This window comes from Cydia amplana, chromosome 5 (genome assembly GCF_948474715.1).
Source record: "Cydia amplana chromosome 5, ilCydAmpl1.1, whole genome shotgun sequence".
NCBI lineage: Eukaryota > Metazoa > Arthropoda > Insecta > Lepidoptera > Tortricidae > Cydia > Cydia amplana.
Window position 1 is genome coordinate 804,447 of NC_086073.1, and position 21,436 is coordinate 825,882.

General features: G+C 47.1%; 1 protein-coding gene across 1 annotated transcript; it reads left to right on the plus strand.

Moving 5' to 3' along the window:
• Window positions 1–318: 318 nt before the first annotated feature.
• Window positions 319–21,236, plus strand: LOC134647820 (SH2/SH3 adapter protein dreadlocks). The gene is made up of 9 exons (XM_063502147.1): window positions 319–875; window positions 3,997–4,190; window positions 7,310–7,460; window positions 9,036–9,142; window positions 10,845–10,932; window positions 12,597–12,787; window positions 18,263–18,413; window positions 20,118–20,273; window positions 21,138–21,236. Exons 1-9 carry the CDS (start codon window positions 771–773, stop codon window positions 21,192–21,194), a joined length of 1,200 nt encoding a protein of 399 aa, XP_063358217.1. The 5' UTR covers window positions 319–770; the 3' UTR covers window positions 21,195–21,236.
• Window positions 21,237–21,436: the final 200 nt, after the last annotated feature.

Here is a 21,436-nt window from a genome sequence, read left to right on the forward strand (position 1 = left end):
ATCGTTCAGGTCTACAACAAAACCGCCTTGTTATGAAATTCTTGTTCTTCCATGAAAAATAAGATTAGCTGAAAATAAGATAAAGAAAAACAATAAAATAACTAATAGGACTCACAATCAAACGTTATCTCAAAATATAATTAAATTAAATTAGGGTATACAAGCACGAGCAACTTTGTCTCCGCAACCTTGTGTTTTGTCTCTGTCGCACTTGACTTCGACACTTGAGTGCGACAGAGACAAAACATAAAGTTGCGGAGACAAAGTTGCTCGTGTGCGCTACTCTTTAAATTACACGAGTCAATCAACTTTCTAAAATAAAACACAAGTGCTGCATTTTGTCAATGGTTCTTGAGAAAAATTGCGATAAAAAACTTTTCTTGTCTATTGATTCATCCATCGTTGCCCCACCGACTGATGTGGAATTTTCACGATAAATTCTTTAATTTATCGTTTTATAAGAAAATTCTACTTAGAATTAAAGTATAGACTAACGGGGCAATCATTAAATTCAACCTAAATATAAACTCGTGTCGCAAAACAGCTTAAACCCTCTTGGTGTATGTCACCTGTGCGTTCATCGGCCGACAGCTTTCGATCGGTTTCGCACGTCCTACAATAAACAATAGTTTGTTTTTGCGGCGTATTCAAGCGGACGATCGATCGCGTGCGGTGTTGTGCAGTGGTAATGGTCGGTGTAGTGGCGGCGGAGGCGGAGATGCATCAGTGAAGGGAAGGAGCGCTAGCAGCAGGGCTCGCCAGGGACTCAGATGTTGGAGACGCGAACCGCGCGCGCCGCAGACTCGGTGTGGGCGAGCAAGCCGCTGCCGGCGCCGCACGCCATGGCCAACCCGAGACATGGGAAAAACGCTCAGGTAACTACCACTCTTTGCTGAACATCACCCTGCAGTAGTCACTGACCTCAGTGTGTCACTGCACCACATAAATACTTAAGTCGAAGGTATCTTTGTAGCCAGCAACAAGTCTGTACCAGTTCCCTTGACAATCAGGAAGTTGATGGTCATGGAACCAGATTATCCTAAAAATAGTTTGGCTTTGAAAGAATAGATCAAATTGATTCTAGACTGCTTTATAGATTCTTGATTCTGAAGTCTAAATCAACAAGGTTGAATCATAAAATCTGAATCTGGGAATCCCTACAGTATTTCTTTGACTCATATAAATCTATTGAAAGTCATATTATATTGAAGCTATAATAGCTGGTAAAACCAAGGATAAAATATACTGAAGCATTTATGCATTCTTATAAGAATCATACCCCTGTTCTATTCCATGACAAAGGAAATGGTCTTTTCACTGGGCACAGTCTTCTTCCCATGGACTAATAGGGTTCAGATGTAGTCCTAAAGGTAGGACTTTATACCTCTGCCCTTCTTTTTAGATGAGATTTGCTGAGATTTCCTTTGCTTTGAACATATTTGACGACTGGTCTGGCCTAGTGTGTAGTGACCCTGCCTGTGAAGCCGCGGTCCTGGGTTTGAATCCCAGTAAGGGCATTTATTGTGCGATGAGCACAGATATTTGTTCCTGAGTCTTGGGTGTTTTCTATGTATTTATGTATTTGTATATTATATATATTGTTGTCTGAGTACCCACAACACAAGCCTTCTTGAGCTTATTGTGGGACTTAGTCAATCTGTGTAAGAATGTCCTATAATATTTATTTATTAAAAAAAATATATATATATGAAATGTTTGTTTCCTGATAAATAGCTAAGCTTATTTGTCAAGAGGACCCCAGGCTCCCATGAGCCGTGGCAAATGGCGGGATAATGTGGGGAAGAAGAAAGAAAGAGCTGATAAATAGCGAAGCAGGCCATTTGAGGAAAAATGTATGATCACAACCGCAAGGTTGTACCGCTATAGTAGCAATACTATAAGGAATAAAACTAGGTGGATCATTTAGAACTCTTGGCCTTCTGCTCTGCTGCTGATTGTATCCTATTGCAAATCTTATATTACATTGCCATTTACACATTTGTTTGTATAAGGATTTGTTTCAAGTCTGAATTACGTGATAATATCTAACCTTGCAAGTCATAATTAAACATGCAAGTAAACATTTATTTATGCAGTACTTACAATAAATTATTTCTAAACTAAAACTAATTAGGTAAATAATCCTTTAGTGATCATACTACCTATGTCTGATTGACTAGTTTACTTTTAATTGTGATGGGACCACATTACATTACAAATGTGGCAAGAATGTAGACATTTTGTAATTATATGAGTCAGTCAGTTAATTAAAATAGTAAATTAGAAGGACTAGGTAGTGTTTTATTGCCATTCTAGCTGAGAGGGACATTCAAGGACATACAAATATGTTTGTAGTCTACCAATTTTAATTCTGCACAATTTTAAATCTGAATAGTGAGAACTTCTAATGGGATTGGCAACTGTCAATGGTTTTTATAGATGGTGCCAGCATAAGTCTCCCCGGTTTCTAGTTTTGCTCTATGGTATTTGGCTTAAAGGAAGGCCATCACCAGCATGCTAGCATTCTGGCTATAAAACGTCACACACTGAAACTGGCAAAGCCCATTTACATTATAATTATAGGTAATATGCTGGGGCTGGTGATATATCTAACAATGAGTTGTTCAGCTGAAGTATTTTACAGATGGCGCCATAGCACATAGGTTTTACCAGCCAATCCTATAAATGTCAAATTATTGTTATAGTGTTATTAAAAATAATAAACAAAACTAGAGACAGGTAAAAACTATGCTGGCGCCATTTACATATAAAAACCTTTGACAGTAGCCAAGCTTAGTACTAGCATGTAATTGGTAAGGTTCGATACACATGAATATTAATAAGTTTTTAAGCAAAATACTGAAATCTAGGTCTTGTGACTTCTTAAAGTTAATTAAATTCGATAAAGCTGCATAACAACTTTTACGTAAATTAAATATCGTAGTTTGATCAAGTTACGCGCTTAACATACACTAGCGTCTGTTCATCTAAAGGCGCAATTCACTTCGTTATTTGGTATCGAGTTGATATAGTTGCTACAGTAATTAAGTGAAACGTTGCACCAATGAACTACGAAGTGAGTTGGAATAAAAGTAAAGAGCAATAAACTGCAAAAAAAAAATTAACAGCAATAAATAAGTTATAATCAGGTCAACCTGGTGTCAAAAGTAAGATGTAATTCAAAAACATTTTCGGTAATCAATCATTGTAATGAACCTTCCTGATTTTTGTTAATGTGGTGTAATTTTTTTATGACATAGTGTGATCAGACTTTGCATTCAATATTTGGCAAAGCCAACAACAAACATCAATTTTATAACACTTTATTAAAACCTCACAACGCAATGGCAATGTTTACAAAGTCGTTTACAACACCATATTATGTTGTCTTTATAAACATCCCTACATAATTGGTTGCGCACATAGACACCGCACTGGCATGTTAACTAATGTTACTAATTAACAGAGCCAGAGGAAATGTGACGCAGTATCTGTCCTGAAGTGTTAAAATATAGTTGATTTGCCGTACGGGAAGCTATGGATAGTGTTAAAAACTATTTTATAATCTGATCAATTATAAAAATGGTGTTTCAGTGTTGTTGTTCATGTAATAATCTAGGCAGAGGAAACTGTTATTTGGTATGTTACGGTTTTGTTAAATCTTAATATGCTATTTCCTGAAAACCATACGGTTTTATACCACGCCGGTACGTCGCCTGTCAGTTCCTTCACTGCTAAACTACGCTCCTAGCGCTCCTTCGTAAACGATAGCATTGTTTTCTCGATATGAAGCGAAAATACTTTGTAGAAGTGTAACGATAATGGGTCATGATTAGTGCTGATTCTGTTAATAAGCGGTGCCTAAACCTTACAAATAATGCTGGATTTTTGGAGTAGATACTTAGGGCCGTGGGGAAACTTCGTTGTTCTGTATTTTTATGAGTTTAGATCTAAACATTATTTATACAAAACTGCTAAATAGTGATATTCTTTCAGGAGGACGTGTGCTACGTGGTCGCGAAATACGACTACGCAGCGCAGGGCGCCCAAGAGCTCGATCTCCGCAAGAACGAGCGCTACCTTCTGCTCGACGACTCGAAACACTGGTGGCGTGTACAGAATGCGCGCTCCCAGTCGGGCTACGTACCTAGCAACTATGTCAAGAAGGAGAAGCCTTCGCTCTTTGACAGGTAACTGACAAATCCTCATGGCATTAAGTATTAAGTCCGCCTTTTGGTTAAATAAAGAACTATCAGCGTCTTCATCAGGAGTTTCGTTCAGAGTTAATGAGACACGCCTACCAGAGACACGTAGAGCGATTTAAGTGGCCAGTGAGCATCACCTTAAAATAACCTGTATATTTTTTTATGTTCTGCCTTGTTATGTATTGTTAAATAAATTGTTATTGTTAAATATTGCTTATATTTGTAGAGGAACATTTTTTCGCAAATGGTAACAAATACATGTTCGAGATCGACACTAGACACTACACTACACTCGACACTAGAGTGGTGGCTGTCGAACTCAAACTTTACATTTGATCTCATTTTATAGTAGCACAATATAAGCCGAAGGATTCGGTCAGTATGAGATAAAATATTTAAATACCGCTCAAATGCTAATAGCTCATCATGAACGCTCGCAATTTGTTTAATTAGTTAGGGCAGTTCAAGTAGTTAGGGCAGCATGATACCCAAATATAACAATACAAAAAAAGCGGCCAAGTGCGAGTCGGACTCGCCCATGAAGGGTTCCGTATTTAGGCGATTTATGACGTATTAAAAAAAAACTACTTGCTAGATCTCGTTCAAACCAATTTTCGGTGGAAGTTTACATGGTAATGTACATCATATATTTTTTTTAGTTTTATCATTCTCTTATTTTAGAAGTTACAGGGGGGGACACACACACATTTTACCACTTTGGAAGTGTCTCTCGCGCAAACTATTCAGTTTAGAAAAAAATGATATTAGAAACCTCAATATCATTTTTGAAGACCTATCCATAGATACCCCACACGTATGAGTTTGATGAAAAAAAAAATTTTTGAGTTTCAGTTCGAAGTATGGGGAACCCCAAAAATTTATTGTTTTTTTTTCTATTTTTGTGTGAAAATCTTAATGCGGTTCACAGAATACATCTACTTACCAAGTTTCAACAGTATAGTTCTTATAGTTTCGGAGAAAAGTGGCTGTGACATACGGACGGACAGACAGACGGACAGACGGACAGACGGACAGACAGACAGACAGACAGACATGACGAATCTATAAGGGTTCCGTTTTTTGCCATTTGGCTACGGAACCCTAAAAATCATCATTTTGTAGCATAATTAGCATAACTAATAACACGGTAATTATTCAAGTGGTTCATACACTTTTTGATACCATGTACGAGGGGTGTTCAAAATATTCTCGGTATGAGAATGAAAACAAACAAGTACGAAAAGTTTGATATTTTTATTTTTCAATATACTCCCCCCCTATGTTCATACACTTAAAAGATCGATCAATTATTTTTTTATTCCCTCGTAAAAATATTTTTTATCTTTCGTGTAAAAATGCTCCTCCACTGCCGCCTTCAATGCTTCATCGTCAGAAAATTTATTTCCACGCAGATCCTTTTTAAGATTGGGGAGCAAAAAGAAGTCGCTGGGGGCTAAGTCCGGACTATACGGTGGGTGAGTAACAGTTTTAAACCCACATTCAACAATAGCTGCCTTGGCAATATGAGCAGTATGGACGGGGGCGTTGTCATGCAGAAGCAGAATACCTTTGGTTAACTTTCCTCGCCTCTTTTCTTTAATTACATCCTTTAATTGACGTAGAATGTTAGCGTAGTACTGTCCTGTGATATTTACACCTTTTTCTTTATAATCGATTAGTAATACTCCTTCACAATCCCAAAATATCGTGGCCATGACCTTGCCAGCTGAAGGGATGACCTTGAACTTCTTGGGATGAGCTGAACCCTTAATGTGCCACTGCATGGACTCTTGTTTACTCTCTGGGTCATAATGATGAACCCAGGTTTCATCTCCAGTAACTATTCTTTGCAGCACCTCATCAGGATTTTCACCGCACAGGTCAATAAAATCGGAACAACAAGCTACACGCATGTCTTTTTGAAGCCGAGTCAGCATTCGCGGAACCCATCTTGCACTTACTTTTGACATATTAAGATGGTCATGTATAATATCATGTACGGTACCAATAGAGAGATTGGTTACTTGTGCTATAGATTTTACCTTCACTCGACCATCTTCCAATATAAGTTTTTCCACTTTATCAATATTTTCTTGTGAAGTAGCTACTACAGGCCGGCCAGGTCTAGGGTCATCTTCAATACTCTCCCTTCCGCGTTTAAACTCGCTTGACCACTTTTGAATGGTAGATAAAGAAGGAGCAGACTCACGGTAAACACAATCCATTTCCTCTTTTATGGTTTTTTGATTTTTACCCTGTTTTGTCAAGAATTTTATCACGCATCGATGTTCTAATTTAGTTAACATTGTCAATTCGCACAGGATGTTCATGTTTGTTCAGCAATTGCAGAAAAACAAAAGACTATCTCGGTTCGAATTATACTTTTTTTTAATGTCAATGAATAAACCTTAGCGGCCAGTAACGAAAGAAATTTTAGAAGAGGTCGTAAGATATCAATACCGAGAATATTTTGAACGCCCCTCGTAGGTACAATTTTACTACGCTTTGGGAAGTCTAATAGTTGCTCATGTGGTTGCTCATCTGTCATAAGTGTCATAACAGACAATAACAAAAATCTGGCGTCATCAGCTGTTTATGACATGAATCAGATGTGGTACAACTATAAGGAAAAAATATTCAACCAAATAACTTAATTACCAATATGTTAAGTACTTGGAAAACCAACTAACTTATGCATTCGATCCTGGTAAGGGGATTTATAAGTATGACTAGCGACCCGCCCCGGCTTCGCACGGGTTAACAAATTATACATAATCCTTCCTCTTGAATCACTCTATCTATTAAAACCGCATCAAAATACGTTGCGTAGTTTTAAACATCTAAGCACACATAGGGACAGACAGACAGCGGGAAGCGACTTTGTTTTATACTATGTAGTGATGAGCACGGATAACACGTTTTTTTTCCTGAATTATGGATGTAAAAAATAAAGATAAATATTATGGTGTATGCATCAAATTAAGGTATATTATAACACGTTTGTGTATGTCAAAACTATCTGCGCAAGAAACTCGGCGGGTATACTACTATATTATGTAAGACTGTCCCATAATATGTATTTATTTGTATAATTTTTGTTTCAGTATTAAGAAGAAAGTGAAAAAAGGCTCTGGTTCCAAGACGCTTCCCTCTAACAACTCCCCAGTCCGCGGCGGCACCGAGTCGCCCGGGGCGAGGCGCGTCGCAGAACCCACGGAGGCATTAGGGACCGCCGTCGTCAAGTACAACTATCAAGTAAGTCAAAGAAAGAAAAGAAAGTACATTTTCACTTCTCATGCTCAAAAAGTGCACCTTTATGTCGTGCGTAGACGACATAAAGTTGCTTATTATGTTCTAGAGCGTAAAGTAAAATCATCTATTGCGACCCTTATTGACCTAGCAATAAAGTCCAAAATCTGCCATACAAACTGCCAGCCTTGCCGGCGCGCCCCCGCCCGGCGTGCCTCGCGCCCCCGACCGGTCCGAATAAAATTTTCTTTAGTCTTGAATAAATACGGGAAAATAACCTAAAATATTGGATAAAAAAAAAGCGCTGGTGGCCTAGCGGTAACAGCGTGCGACTTGCAATCCGGAGGTCGCAGGTTCGAACCCTGGCTCGTACCAATGAGTTTTTCGGAACTTATGTACGAAATATCATTTGATATTTACCAGTCGCTTTTCGGTGAAGGAAAACATCGTGAGGAAACCGGACTAATCCCAATACGGGCCTAGTTTACCCTCTTGGTTGGAAGGTCAGATGGTAGTCGCTTTCGTAAAAACTAGTGCCCACGCCAATTACTGGGATTAGTTGCCAAGCGGACCCCAGGCTCCCATGAGCCGTGGCAAAATGCCGGGACAACGCGAGGAAGATGGAGATGAACCTAAAATATTGGATATTTTTGTATGTATATTTTCCCCGCAATCGAAGTGAAAAGCAGAGTGTACAACAAGGGCATAAATGTTCATTTTTACCCTCGTCTACTATTTTGGTCTTCGCTTCGCTCAGACCAAAAAATTGCCTCGGCTAAAAATGGGTCACTTTATGCCCTTGTTGTACAATCTACTATTATTTCCGTGAAACCAAACCAGTTAATTACATAGAATACATAGGAGATAAAGTTAAAAAAGGACTCCCCCAATCAGCGTAATGCTACGATATTAAGCCGCAGCGCTGATTTAAAGTGCCCATTCATAAACTTTTCGTGGAAGCCCCTTGACTCGCCTCAACACGCTGTTATGCTACAGGCTTACCTTTCGTCTGCCGAACTTCAAACTTGAAAAATAGCATACATGTTATAAAAATAATATATCTAAAAACACCAAATCACGATATGGCTGCGATATACATATTTCGCAACCAGTGTCAGGGACCCAGCTGCGGAACCGCCGGAACTTGACATCCACCGGCCAAAACTCCTTACTAAATACTCTATTTAACTATAGTTTGTAGCTTTCTAGTAGAGCCCGAAGGCTTATCTTATTTTCTATTGTTCAGTAAAACCGCACGTGCTACTTACCTGCAAAAAAGGGTCTTCATTATTCTATTTGGCACCTGAGCGCGAGCTAGTCCAACGCTCAAAAAACCAGTGTAGGTGCGCTCTCCGATAACGCGCCTTTGTTACGCATCTCGATGACACATTTTAGACTGGTTCTGTAGCGTCCGACTCGCCGGCACTCAGTAACCGAAGTACCGATTTTTTATGCAGGTGGTTGTGGCACGTGGCACGAGCGGTTTTTCTTAACAATAGACAATAGGATTAGCCTTCGGGGTCTATTAGAAAGCTACAAACTATAACTACTACTTACTTAATATTCTACTCTTTTTTTCAGGCGCAACAACCTGATGAGCTGTCGCTCACCAAAGGCACCAGGATCCTGATTCTGGAGAAAAGCAACGATGGCTGGTGGCGGGGGCAGTACCAGGGGCACACTGGATGGTCAGTGATCATTTTAATCTTAGGGTCGGCAACGCGCATGTAACACCTCTGGAGTTGCAGGCGTCCATAGGCTACGGTGACTGCTTACCATCAGGCGGCCCGTATGCTTGTTTGCCACCTATGTGGTATAAAAAAAGGGACCGTGCACACGAGTCTGCCATTTACCCCCTGTGTCACCACTCTGACAGTGACAGTTCATTAATATTAGTATGAATGTTTTGTGGACATTGTAGTTATCAAACCAGAACTTAGAGAAAAAAGTCGGTATCGGGTGAGAATGAAATTGTCAAGTTGGTGAAGTAATTAAGTGTCTGGTGGTTTAAATCGAAAACTTAAACTTGATATTGACACTTCTTGCTGAATAACATGGGGCTCCAATACCAATGTGATAAATTTAAATAAACTGTAAACAACAGTTATCAATTTGATTTGTTTCCTAGTTGTATTTCAGTTCGTGTGTGAAAGGATTAGAAAGGTACTCTAGCTTTATTTATTATTTAATCATTTTTTCTACTCCCGTACCTTTATTTGTCATTTAAAAGGTACACACACCTTTAAACCCCTATGTTATAGTTGTCAAGACAAGTCTTTAGTCTATTCCCCAAAAAAGCATTTGTGCATACACGCAGTATCTTTTTACCACTTAAAAAATATTGTATGAAATACATTGTTGCCAACCTGCCAATAAAGAAGAAGATCTCTGACAGATGAGTACTAAGTGCATTGCTCCCAATTTACAAAATATTCATTAGGTTCTATAGTAGAAACAATAAAATTGCTTCAGAAGTCAGAAACGCTCATGTGACACCCGTAATATAGCAAGATCCATAGACTACGAACACCGCTTAGCGTTGCTTGTTAGTCTCCATAGGCTACTGTGGCCAAAATCGAGAAAAAAACTATCCAAAATTGTAATTTAACTAAGAGCAAGTACCAGGGCCTCATGAGTTACAAGAAGGTGTCGCTGACCAACCGGCCGTGGGGCGCGGGGCGCGGTTGGCAAAAATCGAGAAAAAAAAACTATCCAAAATTGTAATTTATAGTTGGTCAAACCAATTTGTCAGTAAATAGGAACAAAAAAAACTATATTTATCCTTTCCTTTTGGGTGCTAGTACTAGTGTAAGACAAAGATGAAGATGATGAAGAGTATGATTATCTCTGTCTATGTTTGAAATAAGACAGTCCTTTGACACACTATAACTAAGAGCAAGTACCAGGGCCTCATGAGTTACAAGAAGGTGTCGCTGACCAACCGGCCGTGGGGCGCGGGGCGCGGTGGCCGGGTTTGGTTTGTTTACCTACATATATGTCCTATACTATCCACTTGTTTAAAGTATTATTTTTGTTGAATGAAAAATATTTGTTAAATTTACAATTTTTTTTTTCAAAGTAAGTGCTTGGTCGAAGAAAAAGTATTGTATGCAACGTTGTTTAACTGAGTCAAAAAATACTCGTGGCGTCTTTATTAACAATTTTCGGCTTCGCCTCAAATTGTTACCCACGCCGCTCGCCTTTTTTGACCCCTCATTGACTTTATTTTGTCGGAAATATGTAAAAAAGTGTTGTTTGATTAGCACATTCCTACAAGGAAATAGCCACACTAACTAATGTCATTTATCAGTTTTATCAGTTTTATCACCATTATCCTGATAAATTTCCTGTGTATTTTAATTACAGCTCCTTTATTATTACATACCATAGGTTTCCTTCGAACTACACGAGCGAAGAGGGTGACGCGGAAGATCCGGTCCACACGTACGCTATGGCGGAGAACGTTCTAGATATTGTTGTAAGTACACACTTTTAGATCATTTCCATTTATACATAACTTTTTAATTACTTTTTAGTGCAAGATAAAGGTTTGCTTAATTGCTGTAGTACCAATACCAATAAAGCGAATCTATTTTGTTTGTTTTAAATCAATTTATAGAGCGAAAATATTTCTGCCATATATGGGTCTAAAGCAGCGGTCGGCAATAAGCGGCTCGCGAGCCTCCCTGGCTATTTTGTATGTAATATTGACAAACGACAATGTCTGATAAAGTCATAAATATTAACAAAGTGCGGCCCGCGTCACCTTCGTTAACTACTATGTGGCCCTTGGCTGCTAAAAGGTTGCCGACCGCTGGCTAAAGTAACAAATGTTTGGGATCTAAAGTGTTAAACATAAACATAAACTTTGAAGAATTTCTGATTTTGGTGATACGCATAATGCATCACAACTCCAGGTTCCATTTTTCCAAGAATGACCTCTTCTGCTTTCTCCTGCCCTTATCCCACGTTATGTGGGGTCGGCAATACATGTTTTTTAGGGTTCCGTACCCAAAGGGTAAAAACGGGACCCTATTACTAAGACTCCGCTGTCCGTCCGTCCGTCCGTCCGTCTGTCACCAGGCTGTATCTCACGAACCGTGATAGCTAGACAGTTGAAATTTTCACAGATGATGTATTTCTGTTGCCGCTATAACAACAAATACTAAAAACAGAATAAAATAAAGATTTAAGTGGGGCTCCCATACAACAAACGTGATTTTTGACCGAAGTTAAGCAACGTCGGGCGGGGTCAGTACTTGGATGGGTGACAGTTTTTTTGCTTGTTTTGCTCTATTTTTTGTTGATGGTGCGGAACCCTCCGTGCGCGAGTCCGACTCGCACTTGGCCGGTTTTTCTTCCATTCTCCTCTGTCTTGCGTCACTTCAGCACTCGCTCCTTTCTTTCTCATATCCTCTTTCACACAATTCATCCATCGTTTTTTGGGTCTTGCATCCGCTTTCTGTCCATCAACGTTCATCCCTAACATTCTTTTGCGTATATGACATTCATCCCTCCTCATTACATGCTCATACCGTGCTAACCTACTACTTCTCATCTTTTCCGTTACCGGTGCTACTTTCAAACTTCCTCTTATACAGTGTGGAAAGATAAGTCGGGCCCTGGAGGGAAACTACCTTAAATCCTTAAGCTGGCTCATTTTACTTAATGGAGACATTCCTTTATTTTTTAAAAGAAACAAAACTGCATTCAAAGTATTTTTCTTTTTTTCTTCAATTTGGCTTGTCTAAAAAAATCTTGAGCACTAAATATTATTTTATGGATATTTTGTACGACAGACGAGTTTAAGACCTAATGTTTCTTGGAGAAATGATATCATTAACATTAACTGTATCGACTAGTAGAATAAAATTGCGAGTTTTTATTTTTTGGAATTTTTAGTCGGTTCGATCCCCGGGCGAGGCAAGCGAATTTTAGAAAATATTTGAATGCAGTTTTGTTTCTTTTTAAAAATAAAGGAATGTCTCCTTTAAGTAAAATGAGCCAGCTTAAGGATTTAAGGTAGTTTGCCTCCAGGGCTCGACTTATCTTTCCACACTGTATACTCATTCTTAATCCGATCCTTTCTCGTCAATCCACACAAGAATAACCTAAAGTAAATAAAATGTGTTCGTTCCCCAGGTGGCGCTGTACTCGTTCACGTCGAGCAACGAGCAGGAGCTGTCGTTCGAGAAGGGCGACCGGCTGGAGATCGTGGAGAGACCCCCCTCCGACCCGGAGTGGTTCCGCGCGCGCGACTCGCGCGGCCGCCAGGGGCTCGTGCCGCGCAACTACCTGCAGGAGCTCTCGGACTACCTCGCCATGCCCTACAGGTCACTATATATACAACGAGCAGGAGCTGTCGTTCGAGAAGGGCGACCGGCTGGAGATCGTGGAGAGACCCCCCTCCGACCCGGAGTGGTTCCGCGCGCGCGACTCGCGCGGCCGCCAGGGGCTCGTGCCGCGCAACTACCTGCAGGAGCTCTCGGACTACCTCGCCATGCCCTACAGGTCACTATATATACAACGAGCAGGAGCTGTCGTTCGAGAAGGGCGACCGGCTGGAGATCGTGGAGAGACCCCCCTCCGACCCGGAGTGGTTCCGCGCGCGCGACTCGCGCGGCCGCCAGGGGCTCGTGCCGCGCAACTACCTGCAGGAGCTCTCGGACTACCTCGCCATGCCCTACAGGTCACTATATATACAACGAGCAGGAGCTGTCGTTCGAGAAGGGCGACCGGCTGGAGATCGTGGAGAGACCCCCCTCCGACCCGGAGTGGTTCCGCGCGCGCGACTCGCGCGGCCGCCAGGGGCTCGTGCCGCGCAACTACCTGCAGGAGCTCTCGGACTACCTCGCCATGCCCTACAGGTCACTATATATACAACGAGCAGGAGCTGTCGTTCGAGAAGGGCGACCGGCTGGAGATCGTGGAGAGACCCCCCTCCGACCCGGAGTGGTTCCGCGCGCGCGACTCGCGCGGCCGCCAGGGGCTCGTGCCGCGCAACTACCTGCAGGAGCTCTCGGACTACCTCGCCATGCCCTACAGGTCACTATATATACAACGAGCAGGAGCTGTCGTTCGAGAAGGGCGACCGGCTGGAGATCGTGGAGAGACCCCCCTCCGACCCGGAGTGGTTCCGCGCGCGCGACTCGCGCGGCCGCCAGGGGCTCGTGCCGCGCAACTACCTGCAGGAGCTCTCGGACTACCTCGCCATGCCCTACAGGTCACTATATATACAACGAGCAGGAGCTGTCGTTCGAGAAGGGCGACCGGCTGGAGATCGTGGAGAGACCCCCCTCCGACCCGGAGTGGTTCCGCGCGCGCGACTCGCGCGGCCGCCAGGGGCTCGTGCCGCGCAACTACCTGCAGGAGCTCTCGGACTACCTCGCCATGCCCTACAGGTCACTATATATACAACGAGCAGGAGCTGTCGTTCGAGAAGGGCGACCGGCTGGAGATCGTGGAGAGACCCCCCTCCGACCCGGAGTGGTTCCGCGCGCGCGACTCGCGCGGCCGCCAGGGGCTCGTGCCGCGCAACTACCTGCAGGAGCTCTCGGACTACCTCGCCATGCCCTACAGGTCACTATATATACAACGAGCAGGAGCTGTCGTTCGAGAAGGGCGACCGGCTGGAGATCGTGGAGAGACCCCCCTCCGACCCGGAGTGGTTCCGCGCGCGCGACTCGCGCGGCCGCCAGGGGCTCGTGCCGCGCAACTACCTGCAGGAGCTCTCGGACTACCTCGCCATGCCCTACAGGTCACTATATATACAACGAGCAGGAGCTGTCGTTCGAGAAGGGCGACCGGCTGGAGATCGTGGAGAGACCCCCCTCCGACCCGGAGTGGTTCCGCGCGCGCGACTCGCGCGGCCGCCAGGGGCTCGTGCCGCGCAACTACCTGCAGGAGCTCTCGGACTACCTCGCCATGCCCTACAGGTCACTATATATACAACGAGCAGGAGCTGTCGTTCGAGAAGGGCGACCGGCTGGAGATCGTGGAGAGACCCCCCTCCGACCCGGAGTGGTTCCGCGCGCGCGACTCGCGCGGCCGCCAGGGGCTCGTGCCGCGCAACTACCTGCAGGAGCTCTCGGACTACCTCGCCATGCCCTACAGGTCACTATATATACAACGAGCAGGAGCTGTCGTTCGAGAAGGGCGACCGGCTGGAGATCGTGGAGAGACCCCCCTCCGACCCGGAGTGGTTCCGCGCGCGCGACTCGCGCGGCCGCCAGGGGCTCGTGCCGCGCAACTACCTGCAGGAGCTCTCGGACTACCTCGCCATGCCCTACAGGTCACTATATATACAACGAGCAGGAGCTGTCGTTCGAGAAGGGCGACCGGCTGGAGATCGTGGAGAGACCCCCCTCCGACCCGGAGTGGTTCCGCGCGCGCGACTCGCGCGGCCGCCAGGGGCTCGTGCCGCGCAACTACCTGCAGGAGCTCTCGGACTACCTCGCCATGCCCTACAGGTCACTATATATACAACGAGCAGGAGCTGTCGTTCGAGAAGGGCGACCGGCTGGAGATCGTGGAGAGACCCCCCTCCGACCCGGAGTGGTTCCGCGCGCGCGACTCGCGCGGCCGCCAGGGGCTCGTGCCGCGCAACTACCTGCAGGAGCTCTCGGACTACCTCGCCATGCCCTACAGGTCACTATATATACAACGAGCAGGAGCTGTCGTTCGAGAAGGGCGACCGGCTGGAGATCGTGGAGAGACCCCCCTCCGACCCGGAGTGGTTCCGCGCGCGCGACTCGCGCGGCCGCCAGGGGCTCGTGCCGCGCAACTACCTGCAGGAGCTCTCGGACTACCTCGCCATGCCCTACAGGTCACTATATATACAACGAGCAGGAGCTGTCGTTCGAGAAGGGCGACCGGCTGGAGATCGTGGAGAGACCCCCCTCCGACCCGGAGTGGTTCCGCGCGCGCGACTCGCGCGGCCGCCAGGGGCTCGTGCCGCGCAACTACCTGCAGGAGCTCTCGGACTACCTCGCCATGCCCTACAGGTCACTATATATACAACGAGCAGGAGCTGTCGTTCGAGAAGGGCGACCGGCTGGAGATCGTGGAGAGACCCCCCTCCGACCCGGAGTGGTTCCGCGCGCGCGACTCGCGCGGCCGCCAGGGGCTCGTGCCGCGCAACTACCTGCAGGAGCTCTCGGACTACCTCGCCATGCCCTACAGGTCACTATATATACAACGAGCAGGAGCTGTCGTTCGAGAAGGGCGACCGGCTGGAGATCGTGGAGAGACCCCCCTCCGACCCGGAGTGGTTCCGCGCGCGCGACTCGCGCGGCCGCCAGGGGCTCGTGCCGCGCAACTACCTGCAGGAGCTCTCGGACTACCTCGCCATGCCCTACAGGTCACTATATATACAACGAGCAGGAGCTGTCGTTCGAGAAGGGCGACCGGCTGGAGATCGTGGAGAGACCCCCCTCCGACCCGGAGTGGTTCCGCGCGCGCGACTCGCGCGGCCGCCAGGGGCTCGTGCCGCGCAACTACCTGCAGGAGCTCTCGGACTACCTCGCCATGCCCTACAGGTCACTATATATACAACGAGCAGGAGCTGTCGTTCGAGAAGGGCGACCGGCTGGAGATCGTGGAGAGACCCCCCTCCGACCCGGAGTGGTTCCGCGCGCGCGACTCGCGCGGCCGCCAGGGGCTCGTGCCGCGCAACTACCTGCAGGAGCTCTCGGACTACCTCGCCATGCCCTACAGGTCACTATATATACAACGAGCAGGAGCTGTCGTTCGAGAAGGGCGACCGGCTGGAGATCGTGGAGAGACCCCCCTCCGACCCGGAGTGGTTCCGCGCGCGCGACTCGCGCGGCCGCCAGGGGCTCGTGCCGCGCAACTACCTGCAGGAGCTCTCGGACTACCTCGCCATGCCCTACAGGTCACTATATATACAACGAGCAGGAGCTGTCGTTCGAGAAGGGCGACCGGCTGGAGATCGTGGAGAGACCCCCCTCCGACCCGGAGTGGTTCCGCGCGCGCGACTCGCGCGGCCGCCAGGGGCTCGTGCCGCGCAACTACCTGCAGGAGCTCTCGGACTACCTCGCCATGCCCTACAGGTCACTATATATACAACGAGCAGGAGCTGTCGTTCGAGAAGGGCGACCGGCTGGAGATCGTGGAGAGACCCCCCTCCGACCCGGAGTGGTTCCGCGCGCGCGACTCGCGCGGCCGCCAGGGGCTCGTGCCGCGCAACTACCTGCAGGAGCTCTCGGACTACCTCGCCATGCCCTACAGGTCACTATATATACAACGAGCAGGAGCTGTCGTTCGAGAAGGGCGACCGGCTGGAGATCGTGGAGAGACCCCCCTCCGACCCGGAGTGGTTCCGCGCGCGCGACTCGCGCGGCCGCCAGGGGCTCGTGCCGCGCAACTACCTGCAGGAGCTCTCGGACTACCTCGCCATGCCCTACAGGTCACTATATATACAACGAGCAGGAGCTGTCGTTCGAGAAGGGCGACCGGCTGGAGATCGTGGAGAGACCCCCCTCCGACCCGGAGTGGTTCCGCGCGCGCGACTCGCGCGGCCGCCAGGGGCTCGTGCCGCGCAACTACCTGCAGGAGCTCTCGGACTACCTCGCCATGCCCTACAGGTCACTATATATACAACGAGCAGGAGCTGTCGTTCGAGAAGGGCGACCGGCTGGAGATCGTGGAGAGACCCCCCTCCGACCCGGAGTGGTTCCGCGCGCGCGACTCGCGCGGCCGCCAGGGGCTCGTGCCGCGCAACTACCTGCAGGAGCTCTCGGACTACCTCGCCATGCCCTACAGGTCACTATATATACAACGAGCAGGAGCTGTCGTTCGAGAAGGGCGACCGGCTGGAGATCGTGGAGAGACCCCCCTCCGACCCGGAGTGGTTCCGCGCGCGCGACTCGCGCGGCCGCCAGGGGCTCGTGCCGCGCAACTACCTGCAGGAGCTCGCGGACTACCTCGCCATGCCCTACAGGTCACTATATATACACTGTATATTAACCGACTGTATAATGTAGCTTAGAATATTCAATTCAATTCAATGTTTTATTCATAAAATATACATTTTACACGTCAAATTTTTAAACATTATTAAATCTAGGTACATTCTGTTATAAATAATTCATATTACATATTTTTTTATAATAGATTTCTTATTCACTTATCATATATGTCTTTATTCATTGAATTTGATACAACCAAAAAACTCATCAATCGAATACAAAGCGTATATTTCAAGTTTTGCTTTTATCTTTCGTACAAATGAATTATAGCTTGAAGCCTGTTTAATTGCTGGAGAGATTGCAATACATTCAAAAATGGAAAAATGACTGTTTCGGGTGAGACTTGAACTCGAGATCCAAAAGCCGTGAGTTCGAGTCTCACCCGAGACAGTAATTTTTTCACTTTTAAATTTATTCTAAGCTTAATAGCATCGTTCGCAAACATTTCTGCTTGTTAAAAATTAAAATTATATGTATGTATGACAGTTTAATGCACATAAACAGGTGTACATAAAACGGACAAAACAAAAATAAAAATTGTATGTACCTACAGAGGCGAACTTATCCCTAAAAGGGATCTCTAAAGCCCAAATGAAGGAAGGAAGGGCGCGCCTTTTGTGTGGAATAGGTATTTCCATAGTAGGTAAGCCCCCCTCTAGAGCTGATTTCCGGGATAAAAACTATCCATGTCTTCCCGGGGCTCGATCTATCTCCATACCACAGACCGAGGTACTTTCTCATTGTGATATTGTCAGGTGACAGGATTTGTAAAGATTCTGTAAAATTTCACGGTAATTGAATGAAAATTGTCATTTTCAGTGAAGCGACGGAAGGCGGTCGAGCGGCAGCCGGGACGGGCGCCCAGGGCCGCGCCTGGTACTACGGCGCCATCACGCGCACGCAGTGCGACACGCTGCTCAACCAGCACGGCCACGACGGCGACTTCCTCATCCGGGACTCCGAGACTAACGTTAGTCAATATTGTTAACATTAGCAGTGAAGCGACGGAGGCCGGTCGCACAGGGCCGCGCCTGGTACTACGGCGCCATCACGCGCACGCAGTGCGACACGCTGCTCAACCAGCACGGCCACGACGGCGACTTCCTCATCCGGGACTCCGAGACTAACGTTAGTCAATATTGTTAACATTAGCAGTGAAGCGACGGAGGCCGGTCGCACAGGGCCGCGCCTGGTACTACGGCGCCATCACGCGCACGCAGTGCGACACGCTGCTCAACCAGCACGGCCACGACGGCGACTTCCTCATCCGGGACTCCGAGACTAACGTTAGTCAATATTGTTAACATTAGCAGTGAAGCGACGGAGGCCGGTCGCACAGGGCCGCGCCTGGTACTACGGCGCCATCACGCGCACGCAGTGCGACACGCTGCTCAACCAGCACGGCCACGACGGCGACTTCCTCATCCGGGACTCCGAGACTAACGTTAGTCAATATTGTTAACATTAGCAGTGAAGCGACGGAGGCCGGTCGCACAGGGCCGCGCCTGGTACTACGGCGCCATCACGCGCACGCAGTGCGACACGCTGCTCAACCAGCACGGCCACGACGGCGACTTCCTCATCCGGGACTCCGAGACTAACGTTAGTCAATATTGTTAACATTAGCAGTGAAGCGACGGAGGCCGGTCGCACAGGGCCGCGCCTGGTACTACGGCGCCATCACGCGCACGCAGTGCGACACGCTGCTCAACCAGCACGGCCACGACGGCGACTTCCTCATCCGGGACTCCGAGACTAACGTTAGTCAATATTGTTAACATTAGCAGTGAAGCGACGGAGGCCGGTCGCACAGGGCCGCGCCTGGTACTACGGCGCCATCACGCGCACGCAGTGCGACACGCTGCTCAACCAGCACGGCCACGACGGCGACTTCCTCATCCGGGACTCCGAGACTAACGTTAGTCAATATTGTTAACATTAGCAGTGAAGCGACGGAGGCCGGTCGCACAGGGCCGCGCCTGGTACTACGGCGCCATCACGCGCACGCAGTGCGACACGCTGCTCAACCAGCACGGCCACGACGGCGACTTCCTCATCCGGGACTCCGAGACTAACGTTAGTCAATATTGTTAACATTAGCAGTGAAGCGACGGAGGCCGGTCGCACAGGGCCGCGCCTGGTACTACGGCGCCATCACGCGCACGCAGTGCGACACGCTGCTCAACCAGCACGGCCACGACGGCGACTTCCTCATCCGGGACTCCGAGACTAACGTTAGTCAATATTGTTAACATTAGCAGTGAAGCGACGGAGGCCGGTCGCACAGGGCCGCGCCTGGTACTACGGCGCCATCACGCGCACGCAGTGCGACACGCTGCTCAACCAGCACGGCCACGACGGCGACTTCCTCATCCGGGACTCCGAGACTAACGTTAGTCAATATTGTTAACATTAGCAGTGAAGCGACGGAGGCCGGTCGCACAGGGCCGCGCCTGGTACTACGGCGCCATCACGCGCACGCAGTGCGACACGCTGCTCAACCAGCACGGCCACGACGGCGACTTCCTCATCCGGGACTCCGAGACTAACGTTAGTCTTATATCTGCTTTAGGTCCAAACATTTATGGGCTAAAACTTTGGCCCTTCAATTTTAAAAAGCCTGAATATAGCCAAATATAGCGTCATTAGATTATCCAATGTAAAATGTTTCCAGGTGGGCGATTTCTCCGTGTCCCTAAAAGCGCCGGGCCGCAACAAGCACTTCCGCGTGCACGTGTCCGGCTCGCTGTACTGCATCGGGCAGCGCAAGTTCCCCACGCTCGACCAGCTGGTCGCGCATTACCAGCGGGCGCCCATCTACACCAACAAGGTACATTCATTATTTTAATTCATCATTTTCACCCATTGTTAACACGTTCACTGTCCTAACTGTTAACTGTCAACCTTATGGCCTTTTAATAGAGGCTTGCCGTGACTCATATGTGGGGCACGGGACAGTGAACGTGTTAAGATGGTTTGTGTCGCAAGCGCGTATGCAGCTTTAACTCTTTGACTGTTAAAGATGGTATAATGTTATGATGAATTATACACCGGGACTTAATCGCGTATCTAAGTTTTAAGATTTACCTCCGACGTTTCGAGGACGGCGTTGTCCCCGTGGTCTCGGAGAAGACCGGCTTAAGTTGACATCAGCATCGTTTAACCGCGCGAGTTTTTCGAACTACCCGCACTTGGTCTTGTTTATCAGCTTGAACGTTTTGCGCACTAGGGATGTCACTCTGTCGACACACAACACTAACGATGTTTGATTTATCGACTGTCGATTTACATTTACTAATGACTGGATTCCATGTGGATGAGATCTTGAAACCCTCGTCCCGATACTTAGATACGCGATTAAGTCCCGGTGTACAATTTAATAATGTGTAAAAATCGTGAAAGTTTAAATCGGTGTTATGTTACAATGAAGGTTGAGAGGATAACGGTGTCCGACCGCAGTAAACTATTGTGTTATTACACAACATGGAAAGTGGTAAATTACCACTTTACAATGGCTACAGGCGCAGGATACAGTGTAATATTAATGTTCGTATTTTTCGGTAAGGTTTACGATAGCACAGACACGCGAGTTGCATATAATATATGCACTACATATTATATAGTTGCGTTGTCGTCATTTAGACATTGCGTGGAAAGGTAAGTCGGTCCGGAATGATATCGGTTGTGGTTGCAGGCGGGCGAGAAGTTGTACCTGGTGCGCCCGCTGCCCCGCGCCGACCCGCCCTGCTGAGTGGTCACCGCCACCACCGTCACCGCCACCACCGTCACCACCGTCACCACCGTCACCACCGTGACGCACGCCACTCTACACTGGTAGCCGCCATTTTATTTATTTACGCGACTTTCAGTCCCGTAGAAATAATCTATTACTTACCGTTCTGTTAGATTACTTTACACTTAACAATAATCAAGCTTGATATCTTAATCACTAATAGTGATCACTTGATCAGATAGAATGATATCATTTTAATA

What these genes read in the sequence shown, in the direction of transcription:
- LOC134647820 (XM_063502147.1), top strand. Translation starts at nt 771, where the DNA reads ATGTTGGAGACGCGAACCGCGCGCGCCGCAGACTCGGTGTGGGCGAGC. An exon ending in TACCAGGGGCACACTGGATG is followed by an intron (nt 9,143 to 10,844) that starts GTCAGTGATCAT and finishes TACATACCATAG; the next exon opens with GTTTCCTTCGAACTACACGA. An exon ending in CGCCCATCTACACCAACAAG is followed by an intron (nt 20,274 to 21,137) that starts GTACATTCATTA and finishes TTGTGGTTGCAG; the next exon opens with GCGGGCGAGAAGTTGTACCT.